This window comes from Papilio xuthus, unplaced genomic scaffold (genome assembly GCF_000836235.2).
Source record: "Papilio xuthus unplaced genomic scaffold, Pxut_1.1 DF826961.1, whole genome shotgun sequence".
Taxonomy (NCBI): domain Eukaryota; kingdom Metazoa; phylum Arthropoda; class Insecta; order Lepidoptera; family Papilionidae; genus Papilio; species Papilio xuthus.
Genome location: NW_013531688.1, coordinates 2918565 through 2943141, shown reverse-complemented (window position 1 = coordinate 2943141; position 24577 = coordinate 2918565). Strand labels below are relative to the sequence as shown.

The 24577-nt window shown below is 32.5% G+C and overlaps 3 protein-coding genes across 3 annotated transcripts; 1 reads left to right on the top strand and 2 right to left on the bottom strand.

The window, feature by feature from the left end:
• Nucleotides 1-570: 570 nt before the first annotated feature.
• On the bottom strand, nucleotides 571-17809 carry LOC106120388 (venom carboxylesterase-6). Its single transcript, XM_013315728.1, has 11 exons — nucleotides 17595-17809; nucleotides 14265-14550; nucleotides 11797-12035; nucleotides 11395-11589; nucleotides 10888-11083; nucleotides 9349-9483; nucleotides 8252-8387; nucleotides 7376-7609; nucleotides 2578-2753; nucleotides 1768-2051; nucleotides 571-1314 (listed from the first exon to the last, which is right to left on the bottom strand). Exons 2-11 carry the CDS (start codon nucleotides 14391-14393, stop codon nucleotides 1125-1127), a joined length of 1914 nt encoding a protein of 637 aa, XP_013171182.1. The 5' UTR covers nucleotides 14394-14550; nucleotides 17595-17809; the 3' UTR covers nucleotides 571-1124.
• A 1072-nt stretch (nucleotides 17810-18881) lies between these two features.
• Nucleotides 18882-20551, top strand: LOC106120301 (lipopolysaccharide-induced tumor necrosis factor-alpha factor homolog). Its single transcript, XM_013315613.1, has 2 exons — nucleotides 18882-19446; nucleotides 19961-20551. The coding sequence occupies exons 1-2, from the start codon at nucleotides 19040-19042 to the stop codon at nucleotides 20073-20075; spliced, it is 522 nt and encodes a 173-aa protein (XP_013171067.1). The 5' UTR covers nucleotides 18882-19039; the 3' UTR covers nucleotides 20076-20551.
• A 2082-nt stretch (nucleotides 20552-22633) lies between these two features.
• Nxt1 (NTF2-related export protein 1) lies at nucleotides 22634-23283 on the bottom strand. Its single transcript, XM_013315614.1, has one exon. The coding sequence runs from the start codon at nucleotides 23130-23132 to the stop codon at nucleotides 22716-22718; it is 417 nt and encodes a 138-aa protein (XP_013171068.1). The 5' UTR covers nucleotides 23133-23283; the 3' UTR covers nucleotides 22634-22715.
• Between the last annotated feature and the right edge of the window lie 1294 nt (nucleotides 23284-24577).

The following is a 24577-nucleotide window of genomic DNA, read 5'->3' as shown; positions in this document are numbered from 1 at the left end:
GTGACATAAAAATATCTTATAAGTCGATATATGTATATATGAACATTAAACAAGTTTAAAACTTGATTGCTGAAATGAATTTGATATGGATTATATCATTTGTTTAGCGACTTTAATTGATTACGATAAGATTTGTGCGATCAAGGATTATTTTGCGGAAAATCACTGTCACACTCGTTGCATGAATGCAATGTGTGGCACAGCCAAGTCTATATTCGTCAAAGTTTAGTTGACAAGTATTTTTGCGAAAATGTTATTTTCGATTGACTTTTTATGTAAATATTGTGATGTAAATATTGGGGAAATTTACCACAAAAAAGACATCCGTAGGCCTCACTTTTGTACTCTGAATACTCAGTCATCAGGTATAAGTCTACTGTAAATAGGTACAATTTACGAAGTGTTTTAGTACCATTATATTTTACTAATATTATAAATGCGAATGTTTATAGATCTCGCTAAAAATTTTCATAGATGTAGAACATAGCCTGGTAGAACACATAGGCAACATAATTAAGTTATTTTTTAATTTCGTGCAGACGTAGTTGCGGGCAACAACTAGTGCATAAATAAATTTGTTAGACTTTTTATTTATTTAGATTAAATAATTCTTAAATACATATAATTAATACAAGTAACACTTACATGAGTATAACGAAGTAACAAATTTACAATAGATTTCTATAAATTATACAGAAGCTATTTACAATATAACACTTTTTAATCAAAGTCTTAAAAATCTGACTTTTCATTTTGTTAACGAAGTCTAAAATGGAAGACAACGAAGATTAAATCTAATTTTTAATACAATTCATCTTATTATGATTATAAGTAATATAACAAAATAAGTACATATTTACGTAAATATATTTGCACTTGATCTTCACTTATAAACAAAAACATCAACTATAACTCGGTATAGCATAAACACTTATCATCAATGTCTCATCTATCTAACGTGAGTGTTCATTGTCGAATTGTCGCTACACTTGTATCATGTCATCTCTCTCATCCAATCAGAAGGAAACAGAGGCAAAACCATGTTTTGAACCAAGTGTTACAACGGTTTAAATTCAAAGCAATATCTAATTTTTTATCTGTGGGATATCACGCACATTTTCTTTTTAAACTTGCATTGATTTATTGGCGTAATTATTATACAGCCAGTCCCAAAACCTGACTCTTTTTGCTTCGGGATCTGTTAGCAATGTGAAGTTTCCATTTATGTTGAGATAATTCATGTGTTCCGTTCCGTTTACGGGAAGCCATTTGAAGTCTAAAACCGATTCGTAATCCATCGGCGGGGTTGGGTTTCTGGAATCAATAAATTATAGACATAACAATAACGCTTGTGTACATAAAGGTGAAAATGACAAATGCAAATTAAGTCTATTTTCGTAATTATCGACAGGCATCTATTGGTATTATTCTAATCGCCCAAGATAATCTTAGATGCGTACAGTCTGAATTGGCTGATTATCTTTATAACAAAAAAAATACATAAACGTGTTATGTTCTTGGCTGTGGAAATCCATGGTTCCATTTTAAATAGTATAAAAGTAATATCATCACAACATACGTCAATTATAATAGAAACGTTGACGTGACGTCATACCGTCACGTCACACTTTATACAATTCGTTAATTACGTCTGAATTTATCCACGCCGCAATTTACGAAAACATTACGGTTGTTAAGCTGAAAGCCCCAATAATAATGGTTCGAGCCTAGATCACATAATTAGATTACTTTTGTATATTAACTTACCCAGTCTTTGCGAAGTTAGTCCACATCTGCACCATCTTTCTAGAAACTGCAAGTTCAGTTGATTCGTCGTCCAGTCTGTAATTGAGTCTAGAAAAGTAAAAGAGATATCCCATTTCGTCGCCGTGACAGGCGCCCGGGTGGGATATGCCGAGCATTCGCTTGAACAGGCCAAGCGCGCCGTCAAATGCGAACCGATACAAATACGTGGGGCTTGTCCTGTTGGTGGCTGCTTGGAGACGAATCGTTTGGAGCACTGGCCTCAAAAACATCACGTCCGTGAATAACTGCAAAAACAAGAAAAGATATTACATTCATGTTTTCTAAGACCTTGTGGAATAAAGGAAAGTTATACCCGATGCCCATAATTTGCTTTTTAAACTTGACTAATTGTAGGATATATTCATTTAAGCGACTAACGTATTTTGACGTCTCGTGAAGTACATTTCCATGCCATTCAATAATCAGTTTTTTTTTCTTTAGAGACAGTAAGCATTTTTATAAATAAGTTACTTTACGTAGCTACATACAACCTGTGAACGCAATTTTCGATTTTTTTTCGTACATATATTACGTATTAAACATGTGTAGGTTCCGTCGCAGTACAAGCGACCCTGTGATATATAATTATCCTAAATTTAAGCAATCTTATCACTCAGGGAAATCCCACTCCATAACAATATCAAAAAATCAGATAATCGTAATGCAAATGGTTTGTGATTTTATGCTAAATTATTTTGTTTACTAAATTTTCTATAAAAATAGCTTCAAGTTATTTGTTGAATTAGTTTAAAATTTAAAACATGTACTTACGTCAATGAGACTGTTGATGTTTCGTGTATCGACTGGACGCTGTTGGAAGTAGAAAGCTTTGATATGATCCGCAACCTTGTTGGTCAGCTTTTCATCAGAAGATATCAGCTCGGGCGGCACCACGCGACGGAATTCATGTTCCAACTCACTCAGTAACTTCGGATAGCGTTGCAAACCTGGAATTGAATACAAATAATCTTATTTCTTAGTAACATTATAAATGCAAAAGTTTAGATAGATGGATTTTTGGCAGGTATCTCTGGAAAGTTAGTTAACGTTTGTTGTTTGAATGGAATATGCCTCGGCGTCATAAAACAGATAATGAGTCGAGAAGTAACGTTTTGTCTTTTTCTTTCCAGAAAATGGCAACAACGAAGCGATTGTCGATTGTTAATCATGGTCACATATGAGCTTGCGTCAATTTCCTTCAAAACTTAATAACAAAAATATATTTTATACTTAAAAATATGTACGTGCCTAAACGTATAAAAGTAAAAAAAAACCGAAGCAACATTAAAACTTAATTACTATACGAAGATTACATATTAAAATCTTGCACATGAACTTATTTCGTAGTATTTGTTTAATTGACGACTTATCGGTATAACCTTAGAGATAAATCGACGCAGACGATGATAATGAAAACGATAAAAAGATACGATCAAAATCAAAACGTTAGAATTCTATTTTTTTCTCGAAACGATAACAACTTCCTTTCCTTTCGTTGAAAATACAAGTGTTGTGCACATTTATATCTTCTAAGTTTACATTCCTTTTACCTTACATACTCTACTACAAATATAGTGTTTAGCTTTGGTTCATATAAGTTACGTTATCCTTAAATAATTAAATAACCTAAGCGTGGATTTCTTTTAAAATATAATAGAAATTAACCCGATACATTTAGCGTAATTATTATGTAAAATTTTGCAATTATATAAAGAAAATATATATGACTAGCTGTCGACTGCGACTCTGTCTGCGTGGGATGAAAAAAAAATTAAATAGTTTCCGGCAATTATTCGAATTTTTCTCACCTTTTAAACCTTTCCTAGACCTCCACGAACATTTCAAGACCAAGATAAGATAAATCCTTTCGTTCGAACAGCACTTGATTTTTATCCTATAGAACTTAAGTTTCACGAATACTGTCTAGGTGTCAATTCGAGTTTAGAAGAATTTAGGATAGCTTGACGGTAACAATTTGTACGTGTCGGTCAACTATTCACTGGCCACAACATGGCATAACCGTTTTAAATTACAAATGCTAATATATAACAGCATTCGGCAAGTTTCGTTACAGTGAAAGTGGCTCGAAGTTGTCACAAACATCATTTTTGGGTATTTGTTACGTAAAATCAGAGCAATAATGTCATTTGTTTTACGGCCGATTTCAAGATGCATTTTAGATCTCATTTGTAAGTACCATTGCGGATATTTGTACGATATTTTGTGCTCTATCAAAACACTTGCACAAAAACATATAATGCTATCTATGCTTTTCCAAAGAGATTGAACGGGTGTATTATGTTTTGTAGGTTAATAAGATCAGTCCAGCAGTCCAGTATTTCGCCAGTCGAATATAACAATGTATCCCGCTAGATAAATTGTCTGCGTCTATCAAATTAACGACAAGGTTATGTATCCGGTAAGATTCTCAAGGCCACGGCCTTCATGGTCATGCGGAACTTATGCTATTTCACGTACATTGTTATTGATAATTTTTGTAGTATTATGATAAGCATATACAAGGAAAGAATAATGTTTAAATATTTTGATCTAACCTTATCTTTCGATTACTTCGATGTAGATTTATTTTTATAGAATTTTATAGCTATAGATTACAGATATAATATGAAGTATTTAATATATGGTGTGAGATAAACGCTAATCTATAACTTCGACAAGTATAAAAATGTCTAACCGAAGGTTCAATATATTAGAAAAAGGTACTATTTTTTTGTGAACGTTATGAATGAACGACAGCACAATACAACCAACGAAATCAAAACTGTGACATGCAAAATGACCATAAAACAAACAATTTCAAAATCAAATAAAAATTTACACGAATTCATCCTAAATGATCTGTCTGATCCTGGTCAGGCGTCCGGTTGTCTTAATTCCGTTGACACAAATGACGTATTTATGACATAAAGTGAACCGGTTTCAATTTCACTGCCGCGTTACATAACGTAACACACGGAGACCTGTGTATGTCTGTTAGTAAACAAAGCGTTACATGTTTAGCAACATGAGGATTCGACAAACGACAAATTGCCGCTAAACGCTAAGCTAAACTACAACGGTCTGATTACTATGTGACAATAGTTCACAAATTCAAGTCATTACGTAAAGTAGGGCTTTATGAAATAACATGTAAGAACTCGCTAAACGATATTTCGGTAATAGGTTTGAGGATTTTAATATCTGTTTTCAACGTTTTTCGTTACGTCACGTTTGCTTTACGTTAGGCCTGTATGCTTTTTTATATATTTATTTTATTGTAATACTATCCTAGCTCAAAGCATATACGATCGTTCGTAAGTGATGTTGGTATAGTCGGATAGAAAAAGGTTTTGACGACTTAATACGGCACTCTGCTACTTTTTGCACAATTAATGTCTTATACTAATTCTAACCTTAGCTTACTATATACATATGTAACCTTATTTACTCGAAGGTTTCTTTACTGCTTGTCGTTCATAATAAACAACAATATATTAGCATGAGTAGAATAGACTTCGTTATTTGCATTGTTAAAGAATGGACCTCGCACTTGTTCTTTCAGTCATTTCCGTAACCTCTACTACCGGTCTATTTTAGTAAACCAATAACCCTAGTTGTCCCTATTCCATTATACGTAATATTTTGAACAAAGCGATACGTGCATGACAACAAGTAAAATGAAATTGTTTAACCCTTAGAACATTTATGCTAAAACGCAAATACTGACGAAACTAGCTAGCTATACTAAAAACGATAAATTATGGGTATATAGTGAATGTCTAGAATCCAAGGCAACGGATCTTGTTGACAAAGTTGCACAATGCCGGCTAGGATTTCCGTCCTGATTTAACTGCAGTCACTACTCGGAAAATTACAGGCTGCACCTCGATGCTCAGACTAAAATGCGTGCATGTCCATATAACGCAGATCCCTGGTATACAATCTTACTAATATTATAAATGCGTATGTTTAGATTGATGGAGGAATGGATGGATGAATGTTTGTTTGAAGGTATCTCCGGAACGGCTGTATGGATCTCACTGAAATTTGGCATAGATGATTGAACATAGTCTGGAAGAACACATAGGCTACTTATTAAGTTTATCTTTAACTCTGCGTGGACGGAGTCGTGGGCGATAGCTAGTACACATACAAACAGAGACGTTAATTTGTAACTAAAATAATGTTTTTTAAAAAATGAACCTACTTCAAAAGCGAAAGTATATATGTAAACAAAAAAATCATAAAAGAAATAATTATAATAAAACGTATACAATCAGTACCAGGGCCAGATAAATATAAAGTAGACATTACAATGATAAAATCATAATATTCATTATTAACTCGGGTCCTTAAGTTTGCATTACAATATGTAAGGTCAACACTTCAATACAAATGACATCAACGCTTACCAAGACCTTTCAAAGAAATAACTGTAAATAAATTCTAAGTAAAATATTGTTGAAATTCATCTACACTTTGCAAAATACACTATTACAACATCGTAAAGGACCTCAAAATATATACAAACATTACGAAAGTATTCATTAGGTTAAATCAAGTGTGACCTCAAATATTTAATGTAGCAAATCTATGCGAACTTTTAGAATGTTTCGACCTCCCACCTCGAATTGCGTAAATTGATCAAAGAATTTACTTTAAAACTAAGTCGTTTGAAAACTTTACTGTTTATTCATTAATCGAAGTAGATTTATTACATACTAGCTTTCGCCCGCTACACCGTCCGCGTGGATATAAAAAAAAATTAGTGTAGCACACCCATCCATCCATTCACAGCGCATCCATCTAAACATTCGCATTTATAATATTTGTAAGTTAAATAAAAAGCAGCTCTTCAAGGCATAAATATAGTATCCTATGTCCGTCTCTTGGCTCAAAGCTACCTCCTCACCAATTTTCAGCCATATCAGTAAAGCCGTTCTTGAGTTATAAATATCTATATATATACTTCAATGTTACCACATTGAAATCCAGTTAATGGTTCACCTATTTTAATTATCGAAAATACTATTTGATAACTACTTATTAGGTGCACGATTACAAGTACTTAAGTATGATCTTACTAGACAGCGAGGTAAGCAACTATCACAATCTAACCTATTAAATTATAGTCATAGTATGGAAAGAGACACTCAAAGAGACTTATTTTAATCTTTGCTAAGATTTTGCCTTATGCCAAACTTTATACGTACCTATCATACAATTAAATTAGTAAGTTCATTATCGTATAAACGAATAATATAAGGTACATAGTAGGTAAACAAATACAGTAGGTAAATCTCGTCCTTCTGCTATTTTCAAAATTATTCTAGAGCAAAGGTAAACGACATTAGACCGAAGAGGTACCAAGGTAAGGTAGTAACAAGGCGATTTACATGTGTGGGCCAGACATTCCTATTCACACATTTTTAGCAGTAAAGAAATTTTACGACAGTAAAGTTATCATTGTGTTCAATCTTGATCTCTTGTAATGTGTTATTTCTATTAAAAATATCTCAGCTATGCATGTGGTAGACAATGAAATGTCAATTTGAGTGGAAATACTCACGTCTGAATAGTATAATTCCTTCCTGAGCGTTGTATCCTGTGAGAAGCGGTACATCAGCGCCTGGCAAGGATTCTTTGGGGTTGGTGGTGAGAAAGGCGTCAGGACCCTCGGGCTCTAGCACTGGCAGGAATGGAAGGGCGACTGTGCTCTGCAAGTCGGCCGTCTTACCCGGCGCCCCCGCGATTCTCGCGCCCGCCTTTACAAGCAGTTCACTCGGCGTTGCTCTTAGGTAACCTAGAAATAGAATTTTTAGTAGTAGCATTAAATATGTGTATTTTTTCAGTTATATGTCGGTATTAATGAAGCTGAGTTTTATATTTGTTTAAGCTTTGAGTCAGATTGAATGTAAATTAGTTTTGTTATCCTAACATCTCAAGCGATGGGTTCGATTGGCAACAAGTAAGTAGGTATGGGTACATTGGAGTTTTATTTTATTTCAATGTTCGGTGTTATTTAATCAAACATTAGAGTATGTCGTCATTTTATGCGTACATTTTGTTTTAAGGATGAATCATTATAATTTGTTGAAATTTAAATATTTAATGACTCGATCTGTATGTACTTAATTTTGTTTGGCAATCGCAAATATATGCTTGTCTCCTTGAAAAGAATTACCAAGAATTTTCCAATAAGGATAATGTGAGAAATTACGTAATTGATATTTCTATGATTAAAAGAAGCATCTAAATATTTCTATATTATTATAAGTACTTACTTATATCTCAAATCATCTTAAAATACATAATAATGAGGATACACAGTCACAGTCTTGATATTTGCAATAGCAAAACAATTTTTAATATAAACTTGTGACATATTTATTGAATTCGTTTTCCCGCGGCTATTTTTTAAAGATATATACATGATTAAACATACCAAGAAGCTCTGCAGTGCTGTTGGTTTCAATACCGAGCTCTTTGCCCAACTCAAAGGCTTTGTCTCGTGGGTTCTTCCCTAGAGCCCATGGTGACAGCGCCAAACCGCTCTGCGCTATCACTCGGTGGAAAAGTCCCTGCGCAATAAGACATGTTGTACTGTGAGTTTCCGAGACCAAAATACCCGTTTAAAACATATCGTTATCTCTGTTTTGTCAAAGATAATGACGATAAGTTTTATACAATGATTTTGTTCTCAGAAACCAAATGTTAATGTACGTAAGCATAGTTCTTTTGTTACATTATTTAGCAAAGATATTATAACCAATTTTATAAAATGAGTAACAATTTATGGATAATAGCATTATCTGCGATTAATTATTATAAAATAAAACATATAATTGCAAGAGTAATCGTAATAAATTCAAACTCTTTATATAATAAATAACTATGAATGAAAGTAATATCTAAAGGCTGTAAGGAAATATATGAAAATTATTTAAGATTACCCCCCACTCCCATTAGTTTTAACAACCGTATAGCTAATTTGCGGAAGGAAACAGATATTATGTGAAAGGATGTCTGATAACTACCATACGTCTACCGATTATAATGACCATAAGTAGCAAAAGTCAACGCACTGTGAACTCATTAAACTCTTTGTGCAACAGCTGTATACTTTCCCTCTAACCGTGGGTTTCTGAGACCCCAATATCCATTTAAAACATATTGTTATCTCTGTTTTGTGAACGGTACTGACGGGGATACGATATGTTTTATACAGAGATTTTGCTGTCGGAAAACCACGGTACAATTTGTGCTAAACAAGCATTTTACTTAAAAATCACTTAATAACAGCCTTTATATAACTTTTATGATATTTATATGACAAATTTATATTAGTATTTTGTTTAATTATTATCTTAATGCGGATTTTACGGCAAGCCATACAAATTTACAATTTAAGGAAACAAAATCTTGAAGTCATAATTTCCTCACTTGTAGAAACAGGTGAGGGTCACGTGCACAATATTGGGCCTTTTAAGAATAAATTTTAAGAATAAAAGGCCCTAATTGTTTAAACTCAGAATAATATACCTGAGAAGCGGGCGACAGCATGTGCAGATGTACCGAGACAGCACCGGCTGATTCGCCAAAGATGGTCACCTTCTCCGGATCCCCGCCGAAGAACTCGATGTTATCTCGAACCCACTTCAAAGCCATCACTTGATCCTAAAAATGTGTGAAGCATCGCTAAATGTGTATTTTGATTATTGACACACTTTTCATATTAAGGCAAAGGCATTTGTTGCCGCGATAAATGAAGGAATTCTCACTGAATCACTCGATTCGCTCTATATTATATTCACAGCATCCTCAAATTGATTATATAATGGGTTTTCGCGGTAGAGTTTCACACTTATAATTTAGTTACAGCGTTTAAACACCTAGCTTTGTTGTTCTCTTCTCTTTGACAGCAGAATTCTCTTCCTACGTTATTAGATGTTTTTACGAATTTAGACTTTCAAATAACTATAGTATATAAGAGTATAAATGAATCATCGTAATCAGAATTATCAGCGTTACAAATCAGCATTTACTGACATTTCTTAAAATAAGAATACTTAAAAAAATCTGTCAGACGATGAACTTGCTAAGATTCAGATAAACGTTGACTCGTTAGTAATGCACTTGACCAATATAACTAAGCCATGACCAAAAACGTTGCCAAATTCATACACTAATTGTTAACTTCTCGTACTTTATTTTGCAACTTGTCGATTACGGCGCGTTAAATAAAGCAGCATTATACTAATTATATATAATAAATATAAAGTTTTATGTTTTAAAGTGTTTTGTTTCAAGGAGGTAACCAAGAAAACAGTTATGTTAACATTTTCGTAACAATATATTATGTCAATCTTAGTTCAATGACGTGTTAATTTATTATAATTTACTGTACTAAATGATAAAAACATGTAGTTAATAATATATAAATGTATTAATTATGACCTAGTGAATTTTGGTTGAGAGCGTCAAGCACTTGACGTGCAATCTGCAGGTCCTGGGTTCGAATCCTGCCATGTACCAATGTGTTTTTCGATTTCCGATTTACATATGTACATTTATCCGGTGTTCTTACGGCAAAGGAAAACATCGTGATGCAACCTGCACATATCTGAGAAAAAATTCAAAGATATGTGTGAAGTCCACCAACCCGCACTTGGCCCGCGTGGTTGACTATTGCCTAATCACCCTTAACTCGGTGGGGACGTATAGCGAGCTGATGAGGAGTGAATTTTGGTAGAGTCAACAATATCTGTTGCACGAACAGGCAGACTCTACCGATGAAATACAACGACTACACAGAAGACAAGCGGGAAGTGAAGTCGTAGTAAGTTGTTTCATTTGTTCAGTGTGCGTGCCAGAGGGTTAATTTTAGTTTTCTTTCCCTTCCCGCCCTTTTCCTATAAAGAAAGGATGGATTTGACGAAAGAGAGGAAGTGGAGGTGGTGGTGGGAATATCCCCTTTCTGGTCAACGCAGCTACAACTGCAGATGTCGATGGGCAGCTGTCGATGCGATATTTCAGCAAATTTAAATGGCCGCTTACTGATTTATGATTTTAAAAAGTTACCTTTAATCCCATATTTCCTGGCACCTCCTCATTTTCGAGACTCAAGAAGCCAAGAGCTCCGAGCCTGTAATTGAGCGTGACGAGCACCACGCCAGCCCCCACCAAATGATCAGGCCCGTAGAGAAATGCGTTCCCGGACCCAACTGCAAATGCCCCGCCGTGGATCCAAACCATTACCGCTAGTTTTGGATTGTACCTGTCATAAGAAATTGGGGTTAATTACCAGTACCTTTTTGCTTTAGTATTTTACTTACTTCAGAAATAAAGCTGTGTTACTAAATATTCACCATAATGTAAATATAAAATATTTATGTTAAGTTCAAGGTTTGATATGAATAACATATTTTGAAATGGTTTACTTAAAAAACTTGCCATAACAGTAGACGTAATCGTGCAGACTAATGTAATGTCATCGAACTCGACCAAACATCATCGATTAACATCATAAATAATCATGAATTTCATCAACAAATTAAGCAAGTATTGCTTTACAGATACTCTACTTACCCTGTTAGCTTGTCAGGCAGTGCGGAGGTGTATACGTTTAAAAATAGACAGTCTTCATCTCCTTTGTACGTATCAAACAACATAAACCTATGAGGACAGACGGCGCCTTCTTCTAACGCGTCTCGTACCCCTGACCACGGCTCCAGTGGCGCGGGCGGTTTGAATCTTAATCGGCCACGAGGCGATTGTGCGTATCTAGTAAATAAATAGACTCTTGTTATTAAGTTACAGCAGGATTTACTAGCATGCATCTAAAGTTCATTTGGTGTTGGAGTACGATCATTCAGAGTTCAAGGAGAACTGGCTTCTAATATGAGAGATTGCGTGTTTTTTGCTGTCTATGATATGATATTCTTAGTATCTAAAACCAAAAAACAACAATTTTAGTATTTAGTTGCTTACCGTATGCCCTTAAAACTGTAATAAGGCGTCTGTGACACAGTTCTCGTGACCAGCCGCCGTCCTCGTAGCGCCCCGAGACGTGTATTAACGATAGGACCGCCACCAACCCGCATGCGGTCTACCAGCGCGTGCACAAGACGCGCCGCTCGCGCCGGCACCGCCTGCAGACGCCGCAGCGCGTGCTTCAATCCTACTGATTCGCTCACTGTACTGGATAGACGTCGCCATGCTCCTGTTACCTGACATATAAACGTATAACTTGTACTCGCACGGGTGGGTCATAGGGAAAATCAATTTTAAAAACTTATAGGAGGGTACATGTAAAAGTTTTCTTTAACTATTAATTTTTTATAGCCAATTTCACTTTTAATTCACTTTAATTCTTAAAATTGGTCGATATATAATTTATGCATGTGCAAATAGATTTTTTTTTCATTTTGAAATTCGTTATAATTCAAAGGAAAAAACAAAAAGGCAGTGCTATGTTAAGACATTGTTGAGCATGAAAACAATAAATTGCAAAGTTTTGCTCAATTTTGAGGTTGGTTAGTTACGGTGACGATAGTAGAACTATACCGTAGATAAAGTGCGACTTTCTCAGATTATATGTTTTGAAACTCACTACACAATAAAAACAAGATGCAAGGTTATCTTCGTTTGAATCTTACACTTTTTATAGAGGTGAGTAATATTTTTGATTATGTATTTGACCAGTATATAAACTAGCTCCTAATTAACTTTAAGTGGTCTTGCAGGGCCATATGATTTTAATATAAAAATACAAATAATAAGGAAAAATTGAATTAAATTGCTTATATTATTTGTTATCCTATTATAGATAAATTCAACAAACTCTCCACTTCGGGTAGTTGCAAAAAACAAATTAAGAATAATGTGGTTCAACTGCATGTCATACAAACCGCGATAATTATAGTAATATTTTCCTTTAAAATATATTTACGATTGCGTTTAAGCTATAACCATTTAACGCTTCGTTGCGGTTAAAGGCATATACAATTTCGTCATTAAGGGCAACTGTTAACGAGATGCGAGTAGCCGTTTAAGTTTTTTGACTGGGTCATATCGTAAACAATGTATATAAAGATGTTATATTGTGATACAAAGCGTTGATGAGTGCGACCTTTTTGTGCGTTTAATTTTAAATTTTCGTAGCAATTATTTCATGTTTACGGTTTTTACTTTAATTGAATACAAATCTGTATAGCACTTCGAGAAATTTTTCGATTTAAATTCATAGTATTTATTTCTAATGATTGCATAATAAGCAATGATAAAGGTCATATAATGTGCTTGTTATGGAATGAAATACATTAAATAATAAATTGCAACTATATTTGGATACGATTGTTCTATGCAACGTATGAAATTAAGGCTTACGATGATTTGATTTGGGTCGCAATGAATATAAACAAGCCATCCCTAAGATCGAAGAAAATTAATGCCTCATATTGAAATATAGGAAGTAATTTTCATAATAATTTGTAATACATTAGCCTATAAAAGTGAGAACACATTTCATCCTTTATTAGAAATGCTGAGTAAAAACACCATTAGAGAAAATTTCTGTAACAACCAGCGTAGTAATTTTCTCACGTTTTAAATGGACGTCGCACAGTTTCAAAATGTAATATACTGCTTTTATTCGTAGTCGGTTGCGCCAGAAAAACTCTAAGCCTACTTGTATTCAGTACGGAGTTTGTATGTGACCTTTTTTCAAATATATTACATCACAAAACAACGTGCAATTTAAAGATTCAGCTATTTGAATAGATATTAGTATCATTTAGTTACGATAGTGATGCATCGAAGCAACATGCCTTTGTTGGTTTGTAAGTGCCTACTTATCTTGCACAAGAAATCAATCGCATTGCGCATAAACTCTGTGGATTTAGTAAGGCGCACCATTATCACAATTAAAATTTGCAAGTCCAAGACTTTGTCAGTTAAATAATTCTAACATATTGCCTAAGGTTTTGACTACATTATATTCATAAACTTATAGTTAAATTACGAATGTCATTTGTGAATACTTATATTACTCAAGTGTTTTATTGTTATTAGGACACACAAAAAGTTTTGTAAGTGGACGTGATTCAATAAGAATTGGGTTACAGTGTTTTCTAAGAAAATCTCTAAAATCTCGGGGTCACGATGTTACTCCATTGGAATTTTTAAAAGCTACTTACGATGTTAAACAAGTACCAAAGTTACTTAGCCACTGGGTTTTTTAGTTAAATATCAATAAGAAATAAAATCTTTAAAAATAATTAATCTTAAATTTTGAAGGGAATGAACCAACTTTTGGCAGCGACATAATGGTTTCATGGAGTAAGGACATCATTTTGATTGAATTAAATGCACAAAAGATTATGAAAATTATTGGAGCTAAGTCGTTATAGATAAACCCAGCGGCTATTTCAAAATGTTTCTTGGATTTGTGGACTTACCTTCATAGAGTTGAGGCTGTTGGCAGCATTGACGACGACGTCCCCGAGAGCGGCGGGTGGTAGCGCGTCACTCCTTAGCACCAGCGCACATGCGCAGACCACCACCGCGCGCCACCAACGTACACGCATCTTTATAACTTAAAAGTCTCTGGATCACTATAAGTACTTCTAGAATGTTCATAGAAATGTTTTTTCCACACTACGGTGGTGTGAAACAAGCCATACTTTAAGCACAACACTTTTGAGTCTCTGGACTTCACTGATTTCTTGCTTCCTTTATTTTCACCTTAAAAAAAGAAAAAAATATAAAGTTAGCTACAGGTAAATAAATACATAGCACGGGGCCATTTAAGAGAATTGCATTTTTTTTGGTTGTAAAAAATAAGATAAATAATTTTGGAATACATTAGTATTTTTGCCATAAAGTTTTATACATCATGTTTTCACATAACCTTTCATGTTATTTAAATTTTTTGTGTGTTTTAGACTATTCTCTAGCTAAAGCTAATAAAAAACGGCTGCATGGATCGGAATGTTATTTGACATTTATATATTTATGCCAAATAACATTCCGATCCATGCAGCCGTTTTGAAGATCTATCTATCTAAACATTTGCATTTATAATATTAATAAGATAGAAGACCATCATCATAGGATGTCAAATTTAACCTTTAAACTTTTGTACTCTGATGTCAAAAACAAAGTCTGCAGCGACGCTGTTCTGTGGTCGCATTGCGCGCTCACAATGTTTATTCACAAACTTTCACTTAGACAACTGTATATTCATTCAAGTTTTTACTACATTGCGTTTTAAGTGAATTTTAAAACTAAAATACTAAAAATTATGTAAATACTAGCGGTTGCCCGCGACTCCATCCGCATGGAATTAAAAACAAAGAAATTGAGCACTTTATGTGTTCTTCCAGACTATGTTCTATATCTATGCCAAATTTCAACGAGATCCATACAGTCGTTCTTGGAATATCTTCAAACAAACATCCATTCATTCAAACTTTCGCAGTTATAATATTAGTAAGAAGTAAGATTTAAATTGAAACAAAAAATATAATTAAATGGAATTACTGCATCAAGAAACTACTTGAAAATTTTCAGATTTGTAAGGTTATTGACTTACTTGAGTTGAAATCAAAAATTGAGGCTTTTGAAAACTGCCACTGATCGATTGAAATTATGATCGATTAAGATCCGAAAGTCAGTTTATTCAAGTGGTGACCATAATATTAAGTAAAAACTTTACTCAAATTTAGATTTTTACCACAATATAAAAGTAATTACATATTACTATTATGATATAATTACGATCAATCTATGTTACAATACTTAGCTCTTACAGCGATCGAAAATTATCACTTGAGTCTTACACAACCTTTGCAAAAATGTTCCTTTACTCTCTTTACATCAAGTGTCGACTTTAATTAAAAATTAAACAGTACTCTAACTTTTGCCTACTTATTAAAATTTTCCCAATATAAATTCCGTTTATGTACAAATTTGGTATTTAAAATGCTGTTAAGAAATATAACTTTCATACTTTCTTACTAGCAGATATCAGAATAATAATTCATGTAATTAAATCACTTAATAATTGAAGTCGAAAGTGTGACTAAATAAATATGTAGCTACTGCGTAGACGAATTACCCGCCCCATATAAAAGACTTCAACGCGCAACATTTTTTTTTTAAATTGATATAACTATATAAATGTATAAAACCGTTAAAATATTATAATACTTTATTTAATTTATAAAATAATAACAGTTTAAAACATTGAAAATAGTGGTATATTATAGTTTGGCCGCTTATAGCGATGCAAAGACATTCATACGCATTTCTTTGTATGTGCTAAGTATAATTTTAATGTTCATTAAAAATGTCCGCGCTTACATATGGTTAGATTATAGGGACTTGGAATTTTCCAAGACGGATGTATTATTTATTATGTCACTAGGCGTTAACGCGAGCGGGACGTTCACCTATTACTCTTGTTGTTAAACCCGACGGGACGGTTCTTATGACTCTCAAGTTACTCGTAAAACTACGGGATATCACTGTTGTTTATTGTTACTGTTTTTAACTAGATAACTTATTACATATAAAATAATATATACTAATTATATTATTATATTATATTTCGATTCGCTTTTTTAAGTCTTTATAATATTTTAACCATTAAAATTTTAAATGAAGCCGAATCGCCTCTATCTAGAGTAGGCTCGTTCCTTACGGCGGAGCTGATACGAGCGATAACTAATAAGATATTTTATCTGATTAATATTACTTGAAAAAGTAAGTAAACGCTTACAATATTTAATATCAAAAATTTACTCATCTGGCTTACTCTACTAACTTCAATCTAATTGACATTCTTTTGAGAATAACATGTTACTTACATTAAAAGACTAAAAAACTCGTTTTGGTTACATAATCATGAGATAAGGCAGTGACTGTGGAGGTTATGTAAGAAGTTCAATGCATCCCCGCCGCCCGCAGCCCGGTAACAATCGATACCAAGTTATTCTCCAAATAAATATTATATTATATAATATTTTTTTAATTATTTGATATTTCCGGGTTAATTGCATCGTTTTATTACCAGCCAGAACTAGACCAATAATTTATCAGCTGCAAAAATAAAGGCAATAGCTTTTTTAAGAAGTACGTTCCAGATACAATTTTAATCTATTTGGACACGTAGATGTTAAAAAATAACACGTTTAATAAACGATTAAGACAGGTGGACTGATATTTATTGAAAATTAAGCAACTGACTAAAAACAATTTAAGTAAGACACCACGATAGACATATCTGGTAAAAAAAACTTTACTTAAAAATATTTGTTAACTCTACAGTTTTTCTATGCTTTTATAATTCGAGAAGATTCTATGATTCTTGTTATCTTATTTCCCGTGATTATCAAAAAGCTTAACTTTAGCTTAGCTACCTTATGGATTCAAATATAGTTTTTGTATGATTACTTGAAATGGAAATTATTTGGGATGAAGGATGGTACAGATTGCATGGTAGATACAAAGATTAAATCTTAATATAATGACCAAAAGAAGGGGAAAAAGCTTAGGATTAAATGAGATAATTTAACAATACGAGTCTGTTTGGATTTCAAAAAGTATCCCAGTAGTTGACATATATCAACAGCATTTATTTTAAATTATTACATGCGCAAACTTACTATGTGTTTTATTTAGTATTTATACAATTAAAAAATATACTCAAAATATAAGTAACATACAACTACGTTTAATCAATAATAAATTTTATCCATATTCCAATTTCAAAATAATACTAATACCTTTCAGGAATGCAGTTTGCAATCCGGTTACATAATTTGAATGTAAACAAACTTTTTCAGTTCGAAATCCAATCAGAATTAAGTTTATAAAGTCCAAAAACCAATAAAAACAGCCTTATTAACTATACTTATTTCGATTGACAACGATCTACACTTCACGCAACTTTATTACTTTATTTATCGTAAAGCTTTGAAATCGCAAGCGCGCGGATTTTACGAAGGTATCTGGCTGACTAGTAAGCAACTGCCGGCGTCTGAATTGTCGACTGGCTCGCAGTAATATTACTCAACATCAGCCACCACCGCGGAACCAGACGGGGCTGTTATTCAATACTCACAACGCATACGAATTATGAACCGGTGACCCCGTTGCTGTTATGTTACAAGTTCGTCTTGGCATCCTGAGTTTAGTAATTTCTCCCTTATTAAATACCATGAGGCGTAATCAAAATACGCTGTGTTCTGAATTATAATATGTAAGGTTATTTTTTCAAAATTTACTAAAAAAAAGATTTGTTTATTCTTATTTAATTGTTGTTACAATTTTAAACAATTACAATTCTAAAAATATGTATTACATGTTATTAACGCTATTAAAATTGCAGTGGTTTGTCACTAGCTCTTGAGTGACCATCTTGCGTACATATATGTAATGTTTTAGCTTGTACTAAATGTTTTAATACCCCGTGGAAAATAAAACATAGAAAAGTGTTCAGTAGGTAAATAACTTATCAACATTACTAGAGCAATACAAATGGATAGTTCAAGAATATTGCTATGTATGTAGTTGTAGTGTGTTAGTTTAATGGGCAGGCTTTGGCGGTAACCACCGAACCGGGTTGCGGCTCTGAAAGGCTTGTTTTTTTACGGGAAAAAAGCTGCTTCGGCAAAAGACTTAGTCTAGGCTGTGGATGAATGCAAACGCAGAAGCCTAAACAGAAGGGTTTAGTGAGTATGCTCCAGGTTCTTATCCCATGAGGGGTTGGGATGAAACCAACATAACATCCATATCTCCCATATTCTCCTCTTGTAAAAAGTTTCATGCCAGTGGAATTATTAATTTTATCGATAGCGAATAGTTAAGATAAAACTATAGAAAAAACGACCCCGTTTTAACTGACTTCCTCTTCCAGTACTAACAATTGTAAATTGAAAGAGGAAATACAAACAAAACAAGTTAAAAAACAACGAAGTTTTATATACAGTCAGTTTTTGTAAATAAATAATAAAACATTTTTCCGTTCTGGCAACATTACCTAGAGCGTACTCTTTACTCTGTGGCTTGCATTTATCAAGTATTGACATGACATGATTCCATGAAATTGAAATCCTTTATTTTCATAGCAGGCTGAACAACTTATCAAACTATATCTATCTAAAATTTAAGGGTAAAACAGTGAAGTGCAAACTTTCTTTACTACTGTTCGTAATAAAGTGAAGTTAAAATGGCTACTCCAAATAATTATGTACCGAGTGCTCCTGTTGTCACTTCTGGGCCAAACGATCTTCCACCACCGTACTCCGCTGTCGTTGGAAATCCACAATATGGCTTTGTAGCGCCGCCAGCTGAACCAATGGCCGCAGGCGGTGTTTATCCTCAACCGAAACAGTTTACAGCAACTGGAGTTTACCCTCATCCGCCAGGCATAAGTGCGCAACCTCAGCCTGGATTAATGGGTGCTGCCCCGTCCGGTGCATCTGTTCCCGTGGGTATAGTACTTCCGCCCGCAGTGGGTACGGAACCAACAACAATAACATGCTACAATTGCGGCAAAGTTGTCACAACAAGAGTTACATACACAACAGCCTGGCACACACATTTAGTCGCTGGATCCATATGCGTCACCACGATGTAAGTTGAATATTTAAAAGTAAAAGTAATATATAGAGAATTTAAGAAAATACGCTAACAAACAAACCTTTATTTGACCTTAAAATACATCATATATATAAAAATTAACTACCCACTAGTAATAGCAAGTGTAACTTATTCATTTTGTCTCATGCCAGCCAGTAACATCAATAGAATTATGTAATATTAGCACTCGCCTGCAACTCCATCAGCACGGAATTAAAAAAACTTAATAAGAGAGTAAGTGCCAAATTTAATCAAAATCTGTTGAGATGTTCCCGAAATACCTTAAAACAAACATCCATTCATCCACCTGAACATATCCATTTATAATATAAGTAAGATTAAGTTGTTGTATTGTCTTTAAAATATTTATATAACTAATTTTCCACTCAATAAACAATTTAAAACATTTTCATTTTATTTATCCTGTTTATCAGTTTGGTTTTTAGAGTCTAATTTTTAATAATAGTTTATATGTTATTATGTATATAATGTACTTAAATATTTACAGGGTATGTTCGTTATGCTGCCTGGGTTTGATACCATACTGCTTTGACAACTTCAAGGATGCTGAGCATTATTGCCCTAACTGCAATTCTTTTATCGGCAAAAACTCCAAATGCTAATGTGAATTTTTTTGAAACATTTGTGGTTAAAAATGCGACATATGTAATAAACACCTTAAATTTTATAGGAACACTAAATAATACAATATTAGCTTTGGTTTTTCTCTATGAATTAATTTTTTTTTTAATAATTTTTTACTCTACAATGAGTCGAAAAATATTGGCAGCGTCAATGTTCCTGATTGATTTACATTAAACATAATATATAAGATATATTGAGATAATATTGCATATTGCTAGTAGTATCTTTATTATATATCAGTTTTTCAATATAGTATATGAATTCTAATGTAATATATAGTGCCTCTTGAAGTTTATAGTATTTATTTTATTTGTTTACCTTTAGTAAAATAAATCACGATTTTGTAAACACTTACGGATAAGTATATTTGCAGATAACATTGCATAAATTAGACATTATCCAGAATATTGACCCTTAATTGTCCTGGTTCAAACTGACTTGGATTTTCTTTGAATGTAGTATTTTGTAATTTTCGGTTGAAAACAGTTTTGAACGGTATATATTAGTAATATCACTGATAACGAAACATTACACTGTTGAATCTGGATAAGCACGAAACCTGGTCTTGCGGACAACCTCTACAAGCGAGAAGCTAAGGTTAGAATGAAACCTCTATAAGTGAGAAAAATATTGCGATCTTTTGTACTCCCACCAATCCAGGTCCTACTGTAATACTTTTTTACTAGCCAACATGGCCTAGTAACAGGTAATTTTCTAATTTTTAACTCATCATTTTTGTCTTTCAACAGATTAAGCAATAATGAGTATATTTTCCACAAATTATAAGTGTTTTTAAACTATATAATAAACTGTAAGACTTATGTAAGTGTGGCTTCTATTTTGATATATTAAAGAAATTGAATGAAAAATTTTCTAGTAGCTGTAAGTTTTTCAACTTCAATATTTTTGCATGAAGTTTAATAGAAAACTTTAATGATTTTCATGTTTGCCTTTATGTTAAAAAAATGCATTGGGTTTTGGTTTGGTGTAAGAATATTAAAGACTTGTATATCTGCCAATTTTCAGTAGATTGAATAAAATTTAAGTTATTTATTACGAATAGTTTTTAATATATATAAACCTATGTAATAGATTTAGTTTCAAAAGCATGTATATCTGGAATATAATGTGTGATATTAGTTTATGTGTCATATACAATGTAGAAAAATGCATTCCCTTTATCTCATGTGATTAAAATTATCATCATTGTGTATCAATTTAATAATAAACATTTTCACACACAGATTTGAATTTTAGTTATGTTTTTACTTAGTACAGTCGAACCATAATAAACGAGAAACCTATATAAACGAGTAACTTGGGTGAGGGAGAATCCTCTATAAGCGAGAAAAATATCTTGCACTCTCGCTTATCCTGGTTTGACTGTATGATGTTTGTATATATTTAAACAAACAATAACTTATAATGTATTATTGTTTGGTGCAATTTTATTATGTCATTTTCAAATTATTTAACAATATGTTAAGGACTGTTTTTGTTGTGCTAAAATGTCACAAAAGACATTATATTTATGATGCTTTAAAACACCAGTACCTTTTATACATTACTTATTTGAATAAATTATATCTATTCAATGTATGTTTTATTTTTGACTTCTTTAAATGTACAGATAAATATATGATTTATCATCGCGTGTTATCTTCATTTGATAAGATAGTACATAAAAGCAACTGATAAATTTAGTTTCACATCAGGTTTGTGATAAATTAATACTAAGAAATATTTGTGCTTGTGTTATTTGATAGAAAAATGAATAACAATGTGACAAACACAAGTTCAACTATAGAGGTTACAAATACAAGACATTCAGATCCTCCGCCTCCTTACACAGAAATAGGGAGCAATCGTTCATTTCAACAAATTGTTATTGTTCCGCCTGAATTAAAAGATCAACCGATTTTGTTTAATTGTCCTGCATGTAAAGAAATGTGCCTGACTAGAGTGCAGTTTGTCAATACAACAAAAACTCATATGATTGCTGGATTTATTGGTGGTCTCACTTTGTAAGTATTTATGAATAGCTTTTAGAATAGTGTTGTTTGGTTTTGAAACATTTAAATATTGTTGCAAATTATTTGTAACAAATCCTATCAAAGCTTATTTTTTTAGTTTATTACAAATTCAATTTAATAGCATTGCATTAGGTAAAATAAAGGTATTATATTACTTGCTATAAAAGTTCTATTAAAATATATTTCCTAATGTTGAGTAATAATTCACTAAAATAATAGTGCTACTGACTCATCCCATGAGTTGTTGTTAAATTAGGAACATAGATATTTTAATAGTTTTAACTGATAAATGATACAATTAAATCTTGATTTAATTATTTTATTTTTTAGTTGGTGCATGCTTTGCTGTTTAGCGGCCATTCCATATATGTTACCAACATTTAAAAAAGCGGAACATTACTGCTCTAATTGTGACACACATCTTGGAACTTATTCAGTATTATGATTATGTTTGTTATTTAAGGTTTTAATTTATTTTTACAATTGTAAGAAAAACAAATATTAGTTATAAATTGTTTATTGTTTTCTTCATTACCTTAAACATAAAACATTGCAATTTCAATAGCAATCCACACATAAACGACATTAACTATTATGTGGAATTTGAAGTCTGAAACACTCTGAAACTATTTTCCATTTTGAATCCACAGCTACTATGAGAAATGTCTGTTGAAAGTGCTTCCTTGTGTTATCATTTTGATATGTTACATCGCCGCAAGCTTGTATGAGGTAGGTCAGTTTATTTGCGACTAAACTTTCTGCTATGGGCTGGGCGTCCAGGGTTTTTAAAACATGGGTACTTCCCGGTAGATCCATAAGAAATTTCATTATTTTGTCATTCCCTGTAATTCCATTTCCATTCCAGACTAGCAATCCAGTATCGAGGTACATTTTTGAAATTAAATGTCGGTGATTGTCGAGTTGTTTGTAATACAGCTTTGTGAATTCCTCTGCTGTTTGACAGGCATTGTCCACGTTTTTAAGACTTACTTCTGATGCCATTATTATAGTAGTAAATACAACAACCGCCAATTGAAATTACATCTGCTTTGTAATTCAAGTCAAAACAATGAGGAAAAGACGCAAAATACTCGACAAATATAAACCCTTCCTAGCGTGACAATGACAAGTAGTGGGAGGTTCTGCTTGTGACGTCACTGTCAGATTGACGTGGAAATGTTGTGTTGCCATTATACATTTTTAATTAGATTTGAAACATCATCTCCTTGGACTTATCCCACTATCCAACTTTAATGTTTTGGCTTAAATTTTAGTTTTAGAGACTTAAATGTTCATTTCAATATTCCGAAGACTACACTAAAAATAATGTGTATGAAATGAATGAGTCTGCTTACTCATTCATTTCTGCTGAACTAGCTTTTAATTGTAAAGGTTAGGTTCAGTCCATCTTATGTATTTAAATTAAATAAAACTATCATAATCATAGAAATATTTTATTCATAATGTCTTTATCTAATATATGAATCGTCATAAAAACTGGCTTACTTACATACATTTACGATACGATATCACTATTTTCTAATTCACATTTTCCAGGACATTCGACACAGTGATTCACTATAGTCAATATAATTCTATCAATTATATTACTGTGAATAAAAAATAATAACATGATGTGCTTACTTTAGCATGCGTATGATTTTACAACTAAAGTGAAATAGCTTAATAAATTCAAACTTACCCTAAGGCACTGACAGAAATGATTATATTATAGATACCCAAGCTATAAATGATACAGTTTAAAATTAATAAATAGTTTTCTAACAATTCAAAGGATGTATAAAATTATAAAATGAAATCATTGAATATATCTTTAAACAATTTTCAATAAAAACTTTTCTTTAAATAAAATTAGGGAACATTTTTAATTTTAAACCTAAACAAAGTCACTGCCATAATTTCTATGGGTTTTTTCACCACGCATATATCATACGTATTACAATGAGAAAATGAACAAAAATCTCGATGTATGTTATTTAAATTATAGCAAATAATGTACAATCTTTATATCATCACTTTAAACAATGGACTATTAGCAATTATAAAAAAAAAGTCAAAATTCATTGTCATAACTAATCTGAATTGACAAATTTTATTAAATTTGTATCAGATAATTACACATAAATAAAATCGAAAAATTTATGAAGTCCTTTTGTTTTTTTTAAATACTCAAATACAAACAAAACATGCCAATTAAATTTAAACGGTCGCACAATACTATGCAAATGACAGATTTATTCCACTTATTGCACTATTATTTAATTTATCCCAACCATTTAATGAATATTGATTTCTATTGGGATACATCAAATTATATTATTCCCTAAAATATCTTTTCAATCACTCGAATACAAAATATAAAAGTACAAATTAAATATTATTTTTGATAGCAATTAGTAGAAAATAAAGGCATTTGAACGAGACAT

Excerpts from the sequence above, each read along its gene's own strand:
- LOC106120388 (XM_013315728.1), bottom strand. The coding sequence starts at position 14,393 with ATGCGTGTACGTTGGTGGCGCGCGGTGGTGGTCTGCGCATGTGCGCTG. Across the intron at positions 2,754-7,375 it reads AGGAATTATACTATTCAGAC|GTTTGCAACGCTATCCGAAG; the intron begins GTGAGTATTTCC and ends ATTCAATTCCAG. Across the intron at positions 1,315-1,767 it reads ACTAACTTCGCAAAGACTGG|AAACCCAACCCCGCCGATGG; the intron begins GTAAGTTAATAT and ends TATTGATTCCAG.
- LOC106120301 (XM_013315613.1), top strand. The coding sequence starts at position 19,040 with ATGGCTACTCCAAATAATTATGTACCGAGTGCTCCTGTTGTCACTTCT. Across the intron at positions 19,447-19,960 it reads TCCATATGCGTCACCACGAT|GGTATGTTCGTTATGCTGCC; the intron begins GTAAGTTGAATA and ends AAATATTTACAG.
- Nxt1 (XM_013315614.1), bottom strand. The coding sequence starts at position 23,132 with ATGGCATCAGAAGTAAGTCTTAAAAACGTGGACAATGCCTGTCAAACA.